Below are 18588 nucleotides of genomic sequence, written 5' to 3' on the forward strand. Positions count from 1 at the left end.
ATTTTTTAATGAAATTTGCCAAACTTATATAATGATATGATTAAATAAGAGAATCCTTGCTTTAAATTAATTTGCAATTAATGACTATTGTAAATTAATTTAAAGAAAGGGATTTATGGCAATTAATGACTGTAACAAAGCAATTAATGATTATTAATTTATAATTAATAACTATTGTTATTATAATGATATTAAAGGGACTGAGAAATAAAAATTATTAAAAATGAATTTTTTTTTATAAGTGTTGTAAAATAATGTTTATAAATTACTCTATTGGTCAGAATGTCTTAATTCTTAGTTAAAAATTATTTTTAGAAGAGATTATATTTATTTTTTAATATTTTTTCACTTTTTTTTTTTGAATTTCAAAATTTATTAATGGTACAGGTATAAAATACTGACACATATAGAAAAGGTAACCTTTCATACAAATTATCTTTTCTTGCATATAGATTTAACTGCACGATAGCTGTGTAAATCCTTGATATTATAATTTTTATGTCTTTGGTGCAAAATGGCTGTTAAAAGCAAATAGTAAATAAAGTTTTACTTATTACTATTTCGTCAAAAGTTTTTCTTTAAATATGGTTTCTAATTTATAATATCTTTGTAATGTATGTGTAAATCAGCTACATATATATTGATTGTAGGTTATGGAGACAGTATCAGCATTTGGACCTATTATATTAGCTGGCATTTTTGCAGCTACTTTATCATCTGCTCTTGCTAGTCTTGTTAGTGCCCCTAAAGTATTTCAAGTAAGTACTAATGATATTCCGTTATTCTGATAAAATCACCTGAGATTTTTTATTTTATGATCCATTACAATATTTGTACATAAAAGACATTAAAAAAAGAATTAAAGATCTTCATCTAATACAAATTAAATTTTCTCTTTTTAATTGTACTTACCAGTTTTAATTTTACCTGTTCCAGATTTTTTCATTACATAGTGTAAAAAGTAGAAGGCTTAATAGTCTCTAACAAATTGGACACAGCTCTAAATGTGTGTCTATGAAAATGGACTTTCTGTTTTTCAAAGTTCTCTTACAAACTTTCTTTTAAGAGAATAAACAAATGGATAAAAATATATTTGTAATGTCACATCGTTCATTTGCATAAATCACTTAGTAAATTTATTTTTAGATCTGACTTTTTGAAAAAATATTTAAAGTTAATTTTTGTTTTTAATAGATTGTTACGAATCCTATAAATTTATAAAAGTGGCTATTAAATTAATGTTGTATGAATTTGGACTTTTTAAAATCACTTTACCATTTAGTGTTCTGAATAAGAAGAGATGGCTGAAATGTTACACCTGCAATGTAACCAGCCATTGTCATAAGGCCAGGACTTTGCCCCTGTTTTAATTATGCTTAGTGTTTTAAAAAGTAAGGAAAAGTAAATACAAACATTGACAAAGCTCATTTTTTGTTTGCGCCCATTTTCTTTTGCACAAATTTATAGCTGTATGCAGAATAAAAGCTCACTGAGAATATATTGCATTCAACTACAGTTAATTTTTTTTCTTTACCATTTACTCTATAAAAAGTAAACTAACTTATAAAAACTTCTTTGCCATGCTTTTGATATCATGAAATCAATTGACAAGTCTTTAATTTCATAGAAAGTATTTATTGCTAAATTGACATTGATGCTTACATTCTTAATTGATTTTAGTAATTCAATTTGGAGGAAAAGCAAATCAAAAGTTATTTCTAGTTTTATGCTGCTAGAGTTTATTCAATTTTATTTTTCCAGATAGGGCAGTTATTTTAAATCTTTTTATAATGAACTTTTATAAGTACTACCTCTTTCTTGCTATTCCTCACCTACCCTAAGTAATAGCTTTGCAATTCTATATGAATTGCTTAGAAAAAGCACAATTTTTATTGTTATTTTCTCTAACTGTATAGAGCTAACCCATACGATACGGCAAGAAATTCTTTACTTTGCCTGTATATTTTCTGATAAAATTAGTGCAAAATGTGCCTTACTATTAATTAATTAAATGTTAAATTAAATTATTAAATTAATTAACTTATTAAATGTGCCTATATAACTTTACTATTCTCTTTTAAAGTAATCATCAAGCAAATTTAAGTAAAAATAATTATTATACGAATACATACAAACACTAAATATTTTAATAATCAATAAACACTAAATATTTCATAATGAATAAACACAGTTAACTCTGAACAATAATATTGTTTATTCATTTAATATGAAGTTTTAAATAACTATAATATGGATTTAACTATGAACAATAACTGTGAATTTTTAAGCAATAGAACACATTTTACTCTGCACAATTTTTATATTGTTATTTATACCTATAGGAATGATGAACCATGCTTACTGTCCCTATGTGGGAATTACATAAAAATTAGGCTATCTTTAACGGAGAATGTTAGCTTATGTGTTTGGCTTCATTTCATGTTATTACTTGTATCAATTATATTTTCTAAAGCATGTGCATAGTCAAACAACCTTAGTAATAATACAGAAATCCATTTGTAAAATATTTTAAAACGTTCTTTCAGAAATTGTTTACAGAGAAAATCTTATTTGAGCTTTAAAATAACTTCTATTCTTGATGCTATTTTTTAATTAATGTTATTATCACTAAATAACTAAGAACCAAAAATATTTTTGAAGTTTGGTTTAAGCATAGTTCAATGCTATTTTTATGAGGAAAATATTTTGTAAAAAAATTGCCATTGGTTCAAAACCTTTAAAGAATTCAGGACTTAGATTTATATCTGATTATTCTGAGTGTTTTGTGGCTAACATTGTTTAAAAATAACCCAGTTTCTTAAAAAATTATCTTAATCTAAAGGTTATATGATGAAAAACTTTTTTTCCCTTATAGAAAGTTATCAATTAGAAAAAAGTTTCAATTAAAATTTGCCAAAAATTCTTTTTAAAATAATTCAAGTATTGTTATCAATAATATAGTTTGAAATGTTCATTTGACCTTGATTTATAATAATTTTATACTAGTCAAACTAATTAGTATGTTTGAAAATTCTACATGGTAATATAGTAATTTAAATGTGCAGAGTTTTGGCCCCTTTAATGTTTTTTGTTTGAATTATCGTTTTAAATTAACTAAGAAAAATTATCTATTGTATATTTGTAGGCCTTATGCAAAGATAAACTCTTTCCTCATCTGCATTATTTTGCAAAAGGCTTTGGCAAGGGAAATGAGCCAAGAAGAGGATATTGTTTAACGCTAGTCATTGGTTTAGCCTGTACAGCCATTGGTCAGTATTTATCGTTTATTATTTTATAGCAGAGTTTAGTTTTATACCTGTCAAGAGTCAAAAACCAAGGATTATAGTCATGATAATCATAATGTATGCAATAATGTTTTTAAAGTTAATTAATAGTAATAAATTAACATGAAAATACCTACAAATGTATGAATATTGGCTAATAAATTAACACATATCTAAAAATACCACTTGATAATAATTGTATGAAAGTAAAAGTTATAGTTTTGAGCTGAAGAAAAAAAATGCTTTTAATTTACACTTTTTATTGTTTTTTTTCTTGAAACATTTTTTTAATGTCTCAATAAAATCTAAATTTTAGTATAATTATTCTTAATGTTTTTATATCATATGTATAATTTTTTTATATTTTGTTTACATAATGGTAATGGTTTTACCAGTACATTCTGTTAAAATTTGCATTTTTTAAAAATTTAAGTAACTAACAACTGTACAATATCCAAAGTATTACAGTGGATTAATTTAAAAACAGAATTGTAAAATATAAGAGGAAAGGAAAGGATTTTGAGAAGTAATAAATAATTTTAGAATGTTCAATTTTTTTTTTTTGATATTGTAAAAAGGTATTCTTTAAAACAACTTTACTGTAGTCTTTATTTGTAATGTAAAGTTTTTTTTTCTCTCCAACATACTAAAAATTTAAAATTTAACACCCTATGCAATGTTCTGTTTAAAATATAAAAAATATTTTTTACCAGTACATAATTGATATTTGAGTGGATCTTTTTATCTGTGAAATCTCAAAAATGTGTAACCCTACTTTAAAGAATTAATTCTTTTGTATTTACTTTATATTGCTTAATTTTCAACAATTCCATGGTATGAAGTTTTTTGGTTAAATGTTTTAATGTATTTTCATTTATTTAAAATCGAACTATTTTGTGGAAAATATTACATAATATTTCATAAATTGTGAAAAGACATTCTTTTACAATTTTAAAGTTTTACAAAATTCTTCAGAAATTAAATGCAATTTCAATTTTTTTACTTTTATTTTAGATAAGATTACTGATTTTATCTTATTTTTCTCTATTTTGAATATCATAAGAAATAAACTGCAAAAATTGATTTTTTAATGTTTCTCACACTGTTTGTTATCAATGTTGACCTGNTTTATCTGTATCCTTGAAGTAAATTTGGTAACGTTTCATTTAACCACTGTTCACATACTTCAAGAGGGACAGCTTTAGCTCCTCCATGAAGATTGCGAAAGACATTGTGTGTGTGTTGCAAAGGAAGGGGCAAGATATCAGCTCCTAGGTTTTTTTTTCTTGCTTTAAAAGATCCCAAAAAAATCGAGTTAAAGGGAGTAAAATTCGAGTAATCGAGAATAATTAACATGAAATTAAAGATAAAAGAGTCGGGACCTCATAAAAAAAATCGAGGTATAGTAATATTCGAGTTATCGTACTTCGAGTTATAGCGAATTGACTGTATATGATAATAGTCAATATTTAAATAAAATCTCACTTTTGCAGTAAAGCTCTGAATTTATTATTTTTATTGTTGCATTTTTTAGTTAAGGCTAATTAGTCTTGTATCTAAATTATGGTAGTGTAACACATGTATCAGTTAAATCTTTAGTTCATCATTAAGAATGAATTCCAGATTTATCAATATACAGGTATTATAACATAGTAATGTATCTTTATGACATTAACAACGAAATTCAAGAATATGGAGAAAAAATTCTGTAGCTTCTTATTAATTATCCACCCTTAAAAATTTTTTGATTAAAAAAAAAAATTCTTATGTTTGTTTAAAATAAAAAAATTTAATTGTAAAATCCCCTATTAAATTTATTTTTGAAATAGTTTATTTTTTACTTTCGTTGAACAATTAAAAATGTTCAATAAAAAAGAATATAAGTCATAAATATTTTATTTTTTAGGATTTAGACCATCTTTTAAATATTACAACCTATGGCTAAGTTTAGTGGGTGCCATTCTTTGCCTTGCCGTCATGTTTATAATGAATTGGTGGACAGCACTTTTGACATTTGCTTTAATTTTGGGCTTGTACATCTTTATTTTCTATAGAAAACCTGGTAAGAATGATCTAAAACTTTAATTCTTCAAAGCTCTTTGACACTAGTTTTTTAAGTTCAGGGAAATTATTATGCCATTGATACAGTTTTTGCAAGAAATAAACTTTTATGAGCATGTACTTAAATTAGTTTTTAGAGGGAAATATTTTTATTTTATAGAAGAAAGAGATTGTAATTTTCACAGAATCATCTTTCTATTACCAATTTAAACCTTTTATTTTCTATAAACACTTATGCATAAGAATTCTTTTTAGCCTCAATTAATTCTACTGCCATCTTGTTAAAGTTATTGAAAACTGTATATCTCATTTATATAATTTAAAATATACTAAAAGTAAGTTTATTTATCCTATAATAAGATTATTTTCTGTAAAATATGAAAATGTAAAAGTTTCCCTCTAACATAAGGTTTTATTTCTAAATCATACTTTTTGTTTCTTAACTTTTCCTTTCTATTTGTTTCATGGACTCATATTTTTTCTATTTAGATGTAAATTGGGGCTCTTCTGCACAGGCACAGACATATAAGACTGCTTTGAGTTCTGCTTATCGTCTGAACCATGTTAGTGATCATGTTAAAAATTATAGGTATGTCTTCTTCTATACTTCAGAATCCACAATAACTTTAAAAAGTTTTGATATTTATTTAGTAAAAAATGTAATTATACCTTTTTTTATTTATATGAACTTCTTAATTTGTTTTAATTTTCTGGTAAAAGCATATATAATAAATAGACATATTCATGAAACATGTTTTGTTTATGTAAATATCCTTTATTTATTAATTTATTTTTTGTTACGTGTATGTCACTTGAATTATTGCCTCTTCAAACAGTCTTTAGCGTTTTTTTAAATAAAAGTTTTGTGTAAATTGAGTTTTAAAAAATGTATATGTAATTTCTTACCTTTCATCAAATTCTACACAGCAATTTATTTTGTATTGTTTTTTTGTTTGACTTTTCAGATATTTTGTGGTGACAACTAATAATATATTGGTTCAAAACCCTTAGCATTATTATAAGTTGAAATTACATTGAGTCATCAGAATATTTAAATTTATAGAAAACTACTATTATTATTTTTTTATGGAGGGGGGTAAGGTTCATATAAAAAGAAAAACGCAATTTAAAAAAAAAAATGCATATTTTTACAGAATATGCATTTTTTTAATATTCAAAGAAGTAAATTCTTATTATGTACTAGAAATTCTGTTTCAAATAAAGACTCACGTTCAATAATTTTTTCCTACTTGCCAAAAGAACTTTACTTTTAAGTTTGACATTTGAATTGTAAAACCAATTCAAATGTCAAACTTAAAAATAAAGTTTAAAGTTTAAAAATAAACTTTACATATAAGGATTCCATTAATAAAATGAGAGAAATTAAAATAATTTTTTCGAGAATATTATTAGCTCCTTTACATTTGGTGGACACTGTTTAGAACAGTGTTCACCAAAAACATTGTTTTTGTGATTCTAAAAGTTGTCTCAGACTGTAGTTTCCATGTGTAGGAAATAAAAACTTTGTTGATTTCTCTAAAAATTTAAATTATATTAGAAAAAATATTCAATGTAAAGCCCAGGTAAAGCAAAATTCCCTTCACTAATCCAATAATCAAGTTAGGTGTTGATTATTGGATTATTCATTGTTATAATTAATGTTGCCATGGTGGTATAAGTACAATAATGGATGCCATATAACACTACTTTTATTTACATATTTTTTGTTAAATTTTAAAAAAAAGAGCTTGTAGCTATTTTAGCATATAACATCTCATGATCACTTATTATGTTTGGGTTATAAAAATTCCATGTGTCAATTTTTTCAGCTGGTACAAGTTTGTTTCAATGTTTATGACAAGTATCAATTCATTAAAACAATTTTAAAATTCAGTCAGATAAATTTTATTTTATTCATTTATTTTTTTCTTCTTATAGACCTCAAATATTGGTGTTGACTGGATGTCCAAGTAGTAGACCTCCACTGACAGATTTTACTCACAGTATAACTAAGAAAATTGGGCTGCTTATTTGTGCTCACATTGTTAAAGTAAAATTATTTGGATTTTAATTATTAGTTGCATTAACTATTTCTATATGTAACGAAAAAATAATGTCACTGTAATTTACTAAATGTCTGTTGAAATTAAGACTTTGACACATTTACGATATAAGAAAGTAGAAGATAGTTTAGCTAATATGTATGAAATGTCATATTTTTAATATCAAAAGCTGTGTGTATTTCAGGGAATAATATATATTACACAGGTATAAAAGTTGTTTAGTGATTAATAGAAATATAATTGCATTATAAAATCTGCTAATTTTCTTAGTCATTGCACACTTTCACCAAACACTATATAATACTTTCTTTTTTTTTAATTCTGAAAGAAAAAAATCTTTTTATATATTCTACAACAGGGAAGTGTGGTAAGTGTAGTACATGAGAAAGTATGTTTATATGCGAGCCATCATAAACAATGATGATAATAGATGCGAGATATCACTACTTGTATTATAATTTTTAATTTTTTTAAATCAGTAAATAAATATTTTGTTTTGATGTAGGGTTCATAGTGGACCCCTTTTTGTAATTTATGCAGAAAATTTTTTTTTGTGTACAGTGTTATACTTTATTTCTTTCATTCAACTATTAGACATAATGATGTTTCTTGATACAGTAGACTTTTGATTACTAGGATCGGTTTATCCAGGATTGAAAAAAAAGAGAGAGAGAAGTGCCAAGGTGGTCCAAAGAGTCATGATTCACCGATCCTTGCAGAATCAGTGTTGTTCAGATTAAAATTTTTCCATGTTTAACAGTATGAACACTTTGTTCATATGGTTAACATGAAGAAATGCAAAAGAGATCTTAAGTGAAAATCAAAAGCTGGAAAACAGTTAAATCATTATTGCATGATTATGAGATTTGTGATCTAACGGTGGGAGACACTATGAAACAAAGGGGATAAAAAACAATAACCAAGAGCTACTTGAACTTGCTAGAATTTCAGATTGCTGAAAAAGAATGTATTAGAAGAGCAATTAAAACCTTGAAACATTAAATATTTAATGAAATAAACACTAAATGTCGAATTTTTTTCTTTCGAATTAATTTAATTAATAATGCTTTAAGGTATAATAAGTTTACATTTTCTATAATTTTTTCATGAGAATTTGCATTAATTGGATTATCTGGGATATTTGCTTATACGGGGGAATGTATTTCCTGACCATAATCAAGAGTCTACTGTATAATAAAAAATATAGTTACTAACATATGTAATGAAAGTCAATTATTGAAAAAAATATTTCTGAAGAAATTTTATGTGGAATCCATGATCTACAATGAATGCAATTTTGCTCTCCAATTTTTAATTTATTACTAGTTTACATGATGTCTCTAATGTAAATTTACATTTACTTTAAGTGAAAAATTATGTCCCAAATTAATTATTTTGGCTCAAATATTAATTTTTTACAGTATTTTTATCATTATTTAGAATAATAGTTCGATTTTTCTTGTTTAAGTTTAAAAAAACAAGTGCAATCCAATATAGATCTCACTGTGCCGTTCGTATTATTGGAAGAGATTTGATGAGCAAGGCTTAAAGTTTTTCATTTATCTAGATTTTCATCACTATCAAATTAAAACCTCTCAATTATTCTGAAATTGGTTTTATTGCATGCATGTTTGCTTCACTTTTATTGAAATGCACTTCTTTTAAAGGAACCCATCACTCAGAGGATGAGGAATGCTTATTCGAGGCAAGCGTATGGATTCCTGAACAAGAGGAAAATCAAAGCTTTCTACACACTCATAGAGGATGAATGCTTTTCGAGGGCTGCCAGGGCACTCATTCAGGTCAGTATTTTGAACAATGACTGACTCAATGTGTAATCACACATAGTGCATAATAATTCAACATTTTGCAGTCCACTGGAATAGGAAAAATGAAGCCCAACATCGTCTTCATGGGCTGGAAATCAAATTGGCAGGAGGGTGGAATTGAAGACATTCAAGAATACTTCAATGTTATACAGTATGACATTTTTCCCTAATAATTTCTGTTTAAATGAAGTTTTCTCATTTTCAATTTTTCTTTTCAGAAATAGTTTTATGCAATTCACAGAGTTGTTTTTACATGCTATAATGGATTTTTTATGAAAAGTTGTAAATGTCAGAATGCAACTTTGGCAACTCTTTAAGTCCTCGGGTTCCGAAAATTTTATGGGGTAAAATGCAAAAAATTTAACAGTATGTAAAATATTTCTGTGAAGGAAAGGACGCACCTTTCACAAAACTTTTGCGGGTTGAGGAAAAAGCAAAATGCCCATCCTTATTCTCAGTACCCAATTATCCCTACGAAATTCTATGGTTAGCTGGTTTCTGCAACCCCTTTCTGTCGACCACTCCGATTTGTTCAGAGCCGTTTCCGTCCAGGGTACAGATATGTTCTATATTTTTCTTTAAAACAGTTATTTCTTTAAATAAATGGTGACAAAACAAATTATCAACTGAAATGAGGAACAAAATTTTGTTAGAATAAAGAGATGAGGAAATGTTTTAATAATAGCAATAGATTAATAATAGCAGCAGTATCAAATTGAAGAAACTAAAACAAATTCAATGATGACTCAGCTTTTACAATGCTGCAACAGCAGCTAACAAAGCTTATCCTTCAAGAATATGTCTCAGGCTGCGAAGGCAATACCTGCCATTGAAAACATTAATTTGATTTTAATCAAGTTTTTAATTTTTTTATTGATGTTTTATATGAAATCTACAAGATTAATAATAGCAGCAATATCAGATTGAAGGAACTGAAACAAATTAGATGGCTCGGTGTTTGCAATGCTGCAACAGCAACTTACAAAGCCTATCCTTCAATTTTAGAAACCTCCCATGTATTAGAAAACTCTGAGATACAAAAGCTGAAAGTCTGTTGTAGAAACTAAACAGTATGCTCAGATATTCTTGAGAGCTAATTAAGAAATTGACTAATTTGTTTCAGCATGAAAATGTTATATTTTCTAAAATCTGGCCTCTTGTAGTATCCTGTATTTCTACATTGGAAGCTTGTACTTACTAATGAATAGAGTGATGAATCTACAATTTCTCTCTTCAAGAGCTACAACAAAATGGAATGAATGGAATTTAGGAAGTGTCAAAATTCTGTTTATAAATAAAGTAATTTAAAATTTGAACAAACGATTTTCAAAAGAATCATTGGTTATTCTAAATGCACTCTCTGTAATATTTTAGCCAAATAACTATCCTTTAATACAAAGTTATTTAAATGGATATGGTGTGGAAAGCTTAAACACATTCATAGATGTCCTAAATGTGAAGTTTTTGGTCAAAAGTTAGCTTTTAAAAAATGTTGCAATTTATGTGTTTGTTAATAAACTTAAAAACTCTTGATCTGTAAGATTTTGTAACACTTGTAACTAAGGATTATTGTGAGGATTTTCCTCAATTTTCGATACAGGCTAAAATTATCTTGGTAATTCCAATAAGCTCTGCAACGGTTGAAAGAAACTTCTCTTACATAAAGAGAGAAAACAAGTGCAAGGAATAGGCTCACAGTAAAAAAAAAAAACTGATGATTTCTATTTGAGATTTTGATGATTGATATTTGATGAGAAAGAAAATTGTAAACTTATAAAATTTCTTTGTATTTAGAGGAAATAACTATTTTTTACTCTAAAATGTACAGTGCTTAAAATAAAAAAATAATGTATGGTTCCACCTTCTTTTTATTTCATAATCTGATTCTTATGTATTAAAAAGAAATTGTTATTCAAGAGGCTGGCTGAAGTATGTTAATTAGTTGGGTGTGATAATTTATTTTACGAAATCAGTCACAAAAACATACTTTTTTTTTGTAAAAAGTAATATAAATTTTTTCACAAACTTAGATTTTGAACATTAAAACTATAAAAAGGGTCACTCTTTGGAAGCTATTGTTATAGTAGTTAAATTAAGACTCCTTTTTTTCTCCTTTACTCTATTTTTACTCTGTATTTAAACAAATCTTTTGAACTGTTCAATCTAAGCAGTTTAAAAATGGCTTATAATTATAATTTTCCAAATATATTTTTGTGCGAAAATGAACTGTATAAATTTTAATTTAAATATTTTTTTAAAATAAAGCCTCAACTTTAAATGAAAGCAATGGAATATTTCCAAAGCAAAACATTAAATGAATAAATAAATCTTACTCCAAAAAGTTTCATTTTTTAGGACACTATTTAGTTGCTATTTTGATTTATAAAATTACAATAATTAAAATGCAAAAATTTTTGAAGTTCATAATTTAAAGTGATTTTGATCATTTAATGAAATAATAAGAAATACTTATTAAAAATTATTCATACAACCGATTAAGCAAACAAATTAATAGTTATTTTCAGAAAAAAAGGAAAATTTTCTTTAATATTTGTGGTTATGACTCTTGGATAATTCTCTCAAAAATGTATTTAAATTATAATGTTATTTAAAGAATAAGTCTTTTAAAACTATATCTGTTGAGTATCAAGTGTATTGCTTATTTGCAGTGAAGCTTTTGACAAGCACTTGTCGCTGGGTATACTGCGATTGCAAGAGGGTTTGGATTATTCTGAGTACAATGACATTGAGGATGTTGCTGAGCTCCCAGCCACTAATGGCAAGAAAGCTAGGCGCCTGTCCTTCCTAAAGGGTACTGAACAAGGAGAAGGAATGACTAGAGATCCATCTAGTGCTCAGTTGTCTCAAGGTATTTTTATTATTTGATAGCGCCTTTATATTAATTGAAAAGCTAATTACTTATTGTGTTTCAACTTATAATGTATAAGCCCTTAAAAAAAATTTTGATGAATGCTTATAACCTATATTGAAAAATGGTTAAAATGCTATGGAAAAACGAATCTTTTTTTTCTTCTTAACTTGCATATTTTTATACCCAATACTTTATTTGTTTACAGTCATCCCCCGAAACTTCTTTATTATCCGATTTTTGTTGGGAAGTTGTGACCAATTATGTCTGCTGTGTGTTCTCTTTTTATTTAATATTATTTAAAAAAAATGTCATGGCTAGAAAATTTTTAAATATTTCATTTAAACCAAAATGTTACACTGTTGATATCAAAATATAATATTAGCTTATTACCAAAATATTTGGCCATAATATAATTAGCTGTACGAAAAATAATTAGATTTTTTTTTCAACATTGTCTGAAGTATTCTTCTTTGACCCCATTGAGGCAGAAATAAATAAATTGTAACTAGAGACTGCATTAAATATACTGTAGTAAATATTTTAGGTTTTGAAAAACTGTTTTTAGTTAACTCTTTTGATATAATAGATTTAAATAACATTTATCAAATAGACTACCAACTTTATAAATTTAACAAAGTCTGACTGTTACCTTAACATTTAAAATCTTAAGATTGTCAATATTAAATTCTTTCATTTTATCTATATTTTAATCAAAATTTAAGTGTTTCCCTTGTGCTACACTAATTTATTAGATGTTAAATGAATTAAACATAAAAATAAGCTCATTTTTATTTAACAATGATTTAAATTTAGTTATCTAGGGTTAATGTAGGAAATAAAAAGTTTCTGCTTTACTGTCTGTAAAAATTGAAATAAAATGCAGAATATTATCAATATGAAATTCAATGTCTTCAAAATTTAAAAAAGTTTGTTATATGATTTTTAAATTACGCTATTTTAAAATAAAGTAAGAAAAATAATGTAAGAAAAAGTTTCACTTTATTACTCGCTTTTAACGGAAAATTTACCTTTAGATAGCTTGCTACCTGTGTTTTCATTCCTTTTGTTTGAATGTTTAGCTAAAGAAATAAAACCATTTACTAACTTCACTTATTCTACCTTCATAAGCTGAAAGCTCCCCAGAAACAACGCCTCCGTCTACACCTCCTGCTGATAGGAAGTATTCCGGAGATGTAGGAGGAAATCAATCTGGCAACAGCAGCCAAGTGGTGCGCGGCTTGTCTAAAGCCATTCCTAAAGATGTTCTGTCCTGTGTCAATCAATTTCAGAGGAAACAAAAGAAAGGAACCATTGATGTTTGGTGGCTTTACGATGATGGAGGTTAGTGAAAAAGAAAAAACATAGGTATTCTTGAATAAAAATAACGGTTCTATTTTTCAGATTCGAAGTTAGGTTCCACATGGCAGAATTTTTTCAGGGTTTCTGTAACAAATCTCACTATCACTAATATTTTTCGGCAAGATATTTTTAATTTATTTAAATTTTAATGTGTTTTTAAATAAATCGTTTTTTCACAGAAATTTTTGTTTTAATGAAAGTTAATATTTAGTTACACTGATATTCTTGCGGCTATTTCGGCTGTCAGCTAATATGGCATGTGAATTTAAATGTTTAATTATCCGGTTCTATTGCATTCGATTCGTTACGATCCCTAATGTCATAACGTTTAGAAGATGGTTCTGGTTTTTCAAATTATGATATTTTAATGCTAAATAATTACGACATTTGAATTATCATTTTTGACACGTTCAAGTCGTGATAATTCCATCGTACTTTCAAGTTGTTGGATGATAATTTTTCCGTCTGTTATTCAAGATTTTTCGGCTTTTTTCTCAAGGTTATTCAAACTTCATTATTTTTAAAGAGCTGTTATAATACGTGAATGTTGAATTTCAGTTTTGACGTGTTCGATTTTATGACAATTCGTGCTGTTGTATTCATGCAGAAAAGTTTTTTGGAAAGCAACTATTGTTTTAAGAAAACTTGGGCTTAAAGGAAAGTCAAAATTTTTTGTTTCCCAAATGAAAAATCTTTCTGAAAAAAAAATCAAAGTTCTGACATAACGTCACACTCCCTCCGCAATTCTGCCATGGATGGAAGGTCATAAGCCATTTCTGTGTTGTTACATCATCATGGGAAGTCTGTTTTTTAGTATCAAATCTATGATTTACATTATTATGACAATTTTAAAAATCTAATAAATCTTTATTCTTCAAGTTTTTCAAAATATTTTCTCTTTTCTATGTTATTATTTTTTTCTTCCAGCTTATAAAAGTATTTTATAATATTTTAAAAATAGTGGCATAAGTTTTACAATTAGGTGAGAAAACATTTGCTGGAGGAAATAGTCAGCTAATAAAGTTTTAGTTTGATTTGATCATTGAGGTTTCCTATGTTTTGTCTTTACCTGAAATAAAATCTTTTGATAAAATCAATAAGTTTGTAACATTAAAAGGCATAATATATATTTTTGTATCAAAATATTTATTTTAATGCTTACTGAGAACTACATGCTTAGTTTATAAACTAAAATTTAGCATATTTGTATCTCATTAAAATTTCTTTCTATAAATTCTAATTTCATTAATAAGAGAATATATTTTGCCATAATTTATTTCTTATTGAAATTTGGACAATCTTAAAGTTTCTTGGTGGCTCAAGTTTTTAGTTTTAAAGTAACATTGAATATAGATTACTTAAACAATAGAGAACAGATTTTAAACTTAGAAAAATTACTCCTTAAGAGGAAGAGATTCTGTAATTATTGTTTAATAATTCTTTATCACTTAATATTCTTTATGAAGTTCCAATGTTCAATAAAGTATAGTAATGCATGTATCAACAAAATTATTTTGGATCTAAAGATTTTTACCTTTTCTGTAACCGCAGCTGTAAACTCAACATGTGCTTGCTACTTTGTTTCACATCTTACTTATGTGTCCAAAATATAAACTTGGATAATGAAATAATAACTTAACCAAAGTATTCTATGTTTGACATTGTTATAGATTTTATTTTTATCTAGATAAATTTGGTTTGTTTTTCTTTAAAAATCAGTTATGTTGATGGTATAAAGATATCAGTTTTAAAGACAAAGTTCCAAAATCAGATTTCTTTCTTTTTTATATTTGTACATTGTTAAAATATAAATTCAACGATAAGGCTTTGCAGTAAAATTAAATTATTATTTTGATTAGTAAAACCATTGAAATTGTTTCTTTTCTTAATTCTTGTGTGATAATATTTTTTTCATAACGTTTTTGAAATTTGAGAATTTCATATGCTTTTAGGTCTAACAATGCTTATTCCATACCTTCTTATAAATCATGCTCAGTGGAGTGGTTGCAAACTCAGAGTTTTATCCTTGGCTAATAAAAAAGATGAACTAGAAAGAGAACAGAGGAGGTAAGTTTCACTATTTAATGTGTTAAGCTAATTAAGTTTTAATTTTTTTAATAAGTTAATTAAATATTTTAATAATAATATTATTGTTAAACTGTTTACAAAACTGCTGCTTAAAATCTGTCAAAATAGGTTGAAATTNTTAATCTTCAGCTTTATGTTTTTCTTAGCAGTAAATATTTTAAAAACACTAGAAAATCATAAATTATTTTGTTAGATGTTTAATGCTCTTTTATTTACTCTGACCCCTGAGGGGGTTTACCTTCGTTAGGTAAACACAGGGAGTCACGCCCCGGGGTACCCTAGTGATCTGTCCTCCCTTCCGTTTCCTCTCCCTTTACTCCAACTTTCCCCTTTCCCTTCCCCCTTGTCGTGGTTGCCGAATTTACTGGTAAGGGCTTTTCATCTGTGTTTGGTTACCACCCTGTTGTAACGGACCCAGATGGGAAGAGACCACCCGCGTGTTTGCCGTGCGTGGAGACCCGTGTCCCTGGAAAAGGGGATCCTGGCAGTTGAGGGGCATCTTGGTACCCCAATACACTGCTTTGGCCCGTGCTTCAGGTAAACGGGAGGTGCATATTGGCCTGTGTGCATCAATCGGCTGGTCACAATCGTCATCTGTTGACTAGGGTCAAGNGACATGATCTCAGCATTTTTACGTGTCATTGGTATTTTTAACTGCATATAAAAATTTTAACACGTCTACTGTTTTATACACTTTTGTAAATATCTTATCACCTTCATCCACTTTACTTACTACATATTATACTGTACTCATACTTTATATCTGATTTTATTCATACTTTTTATCTGATTTTATTTAAATAATTAATCTTGTCTTATTCACCTGCTAGTACTGTTTTATCAGTTATAAATGTATTACAATTAAATTTGAATGCACTTAGACTTTTAAACTATTTTATCGTACTGTTTGGCGCAGCATGTCCTCCTTTGGACCTTGTGCCACTAAACCCTACATTCAATCAATTTGTAAATTATCTTCATGTTTTCTATTTATATCTAGTTTTCTATTTATATCACTTTGATGTTTTCTATTATTTTTTATCTTAATGCTTTCTATTTTAATGTTTTCTATTATGCCCAGAGAGAAATTAACTTCACAATTGTCTTAAACGATTAAAATATTATTTGCATTAAATTATAAAATGCATTATTTTTACTATGAAGACTAAAATAACTCTTATTTTAAGACTAAAATAAGAGTGCCTTTTCCCTCATGCTGCAATGAAATTTAAAAATATGACTACTAATAAGTTTTATAATAACCATTTTGTCCCTATTAGTGACAGTGAAAAAATAAATGCTATCAAATAAAGGGAATAAAAATACTTTCAATATCCTGTGATAAATGTCACCTGAAATTATCTTTTCTCAACTTCATACAATTTTGAAATTCATTTTATTTGACCTTTGAAGGATTGTAGAATGAATTTTTTCTACCGAAAAGAAAAATATATACTCCCATTAATGTGGAGAAAAAAAGGTCAAAGGAAATTTTTTACAACAAATCATGTACTTTTTATTCGATTACAAGTAATTTCCGTTCGATACATCCCATAACCATTTACAATTATATTGAGTACAGATAACGAAAGCAACGAGAGATTATGTAAATATAAAGAGAACTACAGATCTCCACATTCGTTTCCATTTTATGCTATCTCATGGCAAAATTTTCACCTATGCTTTCCATCAATAAAACAAATTAATTGGTAGTAAGATGCATATTATCATTCAGCTATTTTTACAGAAAATATTTTTTCTTGAGTCAATAACATAATTTTGCATCAAGTTTATCATCCTATATTACTGCTTTAGTGAAAGAAGTTATCAAAAATTAACCCTAACCCATTCATATTGTTTTTATCTTAAGGACGTTAAAACAGCACCTAAATTTTTTTATGCTCTCTCCTATTCACTGCTCATTTACTCTTCTTATTGATAATAGGTTAATTTACTCGCTAATAATTTGAAGTCTTTAGCGAGGACCCTTGTGTTGTGATTTTAGTTAATAAAATGTTTCGAAATGTCAATATCAAGACAGGTATTTGTGATTTAATTTTTTAATAGAGGCAAATTTACTCCAACATTGCATTATTTGAGCTCAAAAGAAACGTGACAAAATTGAGAATTATTCATTTTTAGTAATTTATTAGGTGGAAATTTTTTTTAACTAGGTGGAAAAATTTTGTGAAATTGACAATGCTTTTAAAAGTTTTAACTTATCAGATATTTAAGCCTTTTGTCCATTGGCATAATCTCATAAAAGTATGCTATATTGGCACAATGTTTTTTTTTTCTTTTTTTAATTTGATTAGTTTGTTTTGAATTTTTTTACTGTATTTCATGTAATCCTTAATAATGTGTAACAATGTTTCGTCCCTTATTTAATTTTAGCATGGCTGCTTTGTTGAATAAGTTCCGTATTGATTACTCTGATGTGATGGTTATTCCTGATATTACTAAACCACCACAAGAGTGCAGGTAAATAAAATTTTGTTTTTGTGCATATAAAGCTTGTTTGTTTTGTGTAAATGAAATTATGATTTTGTGTGTGATTGTTTTATTTGCTAGTTTTTAGTTTCAGTGTTTAAGGGTATGTTTCTACAGACTTCGGAAACTACGGTTCTTTAGACCTCAGCAGACATTCCAAATTTCTGGAGTTTTTTTTTAACAAACAGATTCCAATTTAAACTAATGTAAAGACACAATATTCTCTTTGATGTGTACTAATTCATTATGCTGAGTAGAGCATATAAAATAACTCTTCGGTAAGGTTATGATAAAAGAAGCAGCTCTGTAAATTGAATAACGTTGCTTGTATTTCAAAAGAATTTAAAAAATGGAACAACTAACATAACATTAATATCAAATAATATTAAATGATCATGTTCACATAAAGAAATATAATCAAATAATAGTTTAGTTTAATTTTGCCTACAAAAAATCTAATGATGTGCTATTTTGTTTTTTATTTATTTATTTTATGCTGGAGATTTACATCTTCTAAAAGTTGTATCATAATTTTTTTTGCA

At 26.9% G+C, this 18588-nt stretch overlaps 1 protein-coding gene across 1 annotated transcript in view; it reads left to right on the top strand.

Moving 5' to 3' along the window:
* Window positions 1–18588, top strand: part of LOC107440022 (solute carrier family 12 member 2) — an 86110-nt gene that overhangs the window by 58601 nt on the left and 8921 nt on the right. Inside the window, exons 10-20 of the mRNA XM_071183816.1 lie at window positions 651–758; window positions 3146–3269; window positions 5185–5346; window positions 5835–5934; window positions 7284–7395; window positions 9076–9210; window positions 9282–9388; window positions 11907–12106; window positions 13238–13450; window positions 15421–15535; window positions 17951–18037. Coding sequence (XP_071039917.1) covers window positions 651–758; window positions 3146–3269; window positions 5185–5346; window positions 5835–5934; window positions 7284–7395; window positions 9076–9210; window positions 9282–9388; window positions 11907–12106; window positions 13238–13450; window positions 15421–15535; window positions 17951–18037 — 1463 coding nt within the window. The remainder of the gene's footprint in view (window positions 1–650; window positions 759–3145; window positions 3270–5184; window positions 5347–5834; window positions 5935–7283; window positions 7396–9075; window positions 9211–9281; window positions 9389–11906; window positions 12107–13237; window positions 13451–15420; window positions 15536–17950; window positions 18038–18588) is intronic.

This window comes from Parasteatoda tepidariorum, chromosome 7 (assembly GCF_043381705.1).
Source record: "Parasteatoda tepidariorum isolate YZ-2023 chromosome 7, CAS_Ptep_4.0, whole genome shotgun sequence".
NCBI lineage: Eukaryota > Metazoa > Arthropoda > Arachnida > Araneae > Theridiidae > Parasteatoda > Parasteatoda tepidariorum.